This window comes from Aplysia californica, unplaced genomic scaffold, assembly GCF_000002075.1.
Source record: "Aplysia californica isolate F4 #8 unplaced genomic scaffold, AplCal3.0 scaffold01451, whole genome shotgun sequence".
Classification (NCBI taxonomy): domain Eukaryota; kingdom Metazoa; phylum Mollusca; class Gastropoda; order Aplysiida; family Aplysiidae; genus Aplysia; species Aplysia californica.
In genome coordinates this window covers 92,697-95,870 of record NW_004798721.1, presented here as the reverse complement: position 1 = coordinate 95,870, position 3,174 = coordinate 92,697, and the positions used below count along the sequence as shown (strand labels likewise).

The following is a 3,174-nucleotide window of genomic DNA, read 5'->3' as shown; positions in this document are numbered from 1 at the left end:
GTCTGTCTGTCTGTCTGTCTGTCTGTCTGTCTGTCTGTCTGTCTGTCTGTCTGTCATATCTGTCTGTCTGTCATATCTGTCTTTCTGTCCCTCTGTCGTATCTGTCTGTCTGTCTGTCTGTCTGTTATGTCTGTCTGTCTGTCTGTCTGTCTGTCTGTCTGTCTGTCATATCTGTCTGTCTGTCATATCTGTCTTTCTGTCCCTCTGTCGTATCTGTCTGTCTGTCTGTCTGTCTGTCTGTTATGTCTGTCTGTCTGTCTGTCTGTCTGTCTGTCTGTCTGTCTGTCTGTCTGTCTGTTATATCTGTCTGTCTGTCTGTCTGTCTGTTATATATGTCTGTCTATCTGTCTGTCTGTCTGTCTGTCATTCTGTCTTTTTGTCCCTCTGTCGTATCTGTCTGTCTGTCTGCCTGTTATATCTGTCTGTCTGTCTGTCTTTCCCTAAGCACTAAATGACAGTTATTGTGTCGATGAGCTTCTCTTGACTCAAATAAACAAACAAACGAACAGACAGACAAACAGAAAGTTTATCATCAACCGTCCTTTATTGTAGTGCATGCTGTTCTTGGCTCCAAATGATCAGATAGCAAACGGTTCTTTTCCATCGTTATATCTTAGATTATAAGTTGAGTTTTTTAATTTTTTTGATATCTTGGGTGCATTTTAAATATATGTCACTTTTTGTAATAAAGTGTAAATACAAAGTTTGGAGAAAAACCAAATTTTTTACACATTTGAAACTTTTTATGAAATACATGTTGGAAAAAGAACTAATCAAAAAATGTTTAGACTCAAGATATTGTAAAATCCTTTCAATATGTTATTAGGAAATGGTTACATGTGTATTTTCTGATCAAACTAAATTTTAACATTGACTTTTTTAACCTTTTCACCCCGTTTGTCAAAAAATAGCCCTGTGGACACGCATATTTTCTTATTATAGTTTAACTGACTTCTCCTGAGGTTTGATACTAACAGACAAGCAAACACGTTTTTCTCATTCTTTTTCCTTATTATGACTGTATCGAAGCTGTACCTTTGTCCGACCCTCCACCTCCATATATCTCTCTCTTCAACTCCCCTTCATATACCCCCCCTTCTCTCTCTTTCTCTTTCTCTCTCTCTTTCTTTCTCTCTCTCTCTCTCTCTCCCTCCCTCCCTCACGACCATTATCAAAGCTGTTCCTCTCTCCACCCCCGCCCCCATAAGCAGACAGCCCTGGCTACTACTACAACAGCGGGCCCAACCAGATGATGTCCCCGCAGCCTCCCATGGGGGAGCAGCCGCAGCCACAGCCACAGCAGCAGCAGCAGCAGCCTCAGCAGATGCCGTTTGCCCAAGGACACCAGTCCTCTCTCTTCCACTTCAATTCCAGTTCCTTTTCCAGTAAGTGTCACCATTGCCCAGTTTATATATTACAACTTTTCTAATAAGTGTCACCATCGTCCAGTTCTTACGTTACAACTTTTCCAATAAGTTTTCACCATCGTCCAGTTTTTACATCACAACTTATAGTGAGGCTTGAGGTGCTAAAAAAGTAGTGGAACTTACCCTAACACCCACCTATAGCAGACAACCACCTGTGCAAGCACCCTCTTCCTACCCCCCACCCTTTGCATTTGTTCAACACTATAGTGACACGATAAGACAGTCACCTAGGACAGTGAGTTTTCTCACACACAACATACCTCCCCAGTTCTACGCGTTTTGAGTCATTATTTCACACAAAAAAAGGTCCCGATTACGGAAGCACGCACATGTGGGGGAAATTACGCACTTTTCCACCCACAAACTAGCCAGTTTGAAGTCAGTAAAATGTTCTTATATCGACGCCAAATGACGGAAGTGCAATCCCGGCTTATGTTTGGACTAGGCTTGTTGCTGGGCTCATTTGGAATGACAATGATCTCCCCTTCACTCTGCAGTGCTGCGCGCACGTCGCATGTGTGATAGGCCCTTTATTAACTGGCAACATCCGGATCAGGTCTCTTCTTGATGAGTGCGCGAAATTTGTCCGAGTCAGAGCACCCAGAAATCTGCCAGTGTGTGCATGATTACACTGCGGTGTCTCAAATTTCTCAAAATAATATTTTTTTCTTTTACTCATTGTCTCAAATTACTCAAAATCATTTTTAAAAATCCTGATATTTGGATCTTGAGCTAGGGAGGTATGAAGCATTGGGTGGTTGTCTTTGACAGTGTCGCTTATACTCGGTGCTCGTGTCCCCCATCAATGTCTGGTTTCTGTTTTCCCATCTTGTTTACTCCTGGGCAGAAGTTCGTGTGATATCTCATGCCTTTTTGGTTTTGTAACTTTATTCATAATTTTGTTGTTGTTTTTTTGGTCTGTCTATTCCGTATCCTAACGTGGTGTATGTCCACAAGAGTTTGGTCACACTGTCAGTCAATATGTGGAGGGTCAGTGAGTGCAAGGTCTCTTCTGTTTGACTAGGAGCTGCTCGCTGTGTGTGCATTCTTTGATAATATGTGCTGGCCTGGTCATTGTCGCGGTCACTCAATACTCCCTGTGTCCTGTAGTGTACTGTCGCGGTTAATCAATACTCCCTGTGTCCTGTAGTGTACTGTCGCGGTCACTCCCTGTGTCCTGTAGTGTACTGTCGCGGTCACTCAATACTCCCTGTGTCCTGTAGTGTACTGTCGCGGTCACTCAATACTCCCTGTGTCCTGTAGAGAACTACGTTTCGAGGGCAGTATTACATACAGACGTGTCTCAAAAGTTGCCAAGAATGACTTACCTGTGGCGTCGGTGGCCTAGTGGTTAGGCTCTCGGACTCGCAACTGTAAGGTCGTGGGTTCGAATCCCGTCAAGGGCCCGACGTTGAGTCCTTGGGAAAGGCACTTTACACGAATTTCCTAATCTTCTGGCACTCACATGACCTTATGCAGTGGCGAGCGCCGTAAAACATCTACTAAAACTAAAAAAACACAAACAGTTCAAAAACTTGATTTGTCTTTCTCTCCTGGTCTCAGTAACACAAACGGTCTGTTTCCTCTAAACACAAAGAGCTCACTCACAAGTTACAGCAGTCACTTTAACGAGGGCCGCTCTGTAGAAAAATAAGCATATTGATCAAACAATCAAATTATCAAATATTAATAATCAAATAATCAAATGATCATATATTAATAATCAAATAATCAAATGATCAAATAT

The 3,174-nt window shown here is 42.5% G+C and overlaps 1 protein-coding gene across 4 annotated transcripts in view; it reads left to right on the top strand.

Moving 5' to 3' along the window:
• The window catches only part of LOC106013898 (hepatic leukemia factor), a 17,254-nt gene that overhangs the window by 897 nt on the left and 13,183 nt on the right, over positions 1-3,174 (top strand). For 3 of the 4 annotated variants that reach the window (XM_013090738.2, XM_013090735.2, XM_013090737.2), the window contains exon 2: positions 1,209-1,385. In XM_013090738.2, the coding sequence (XP_012946192.1) occupies positions 1,209-1,385 (177 nt within the window). The remainder of the gene's footprint in view (positions 1-1,208; positions 1,386-3,174) is intronic. The other variant, XM_013090736.2, reaches the window with a different exon arrangement.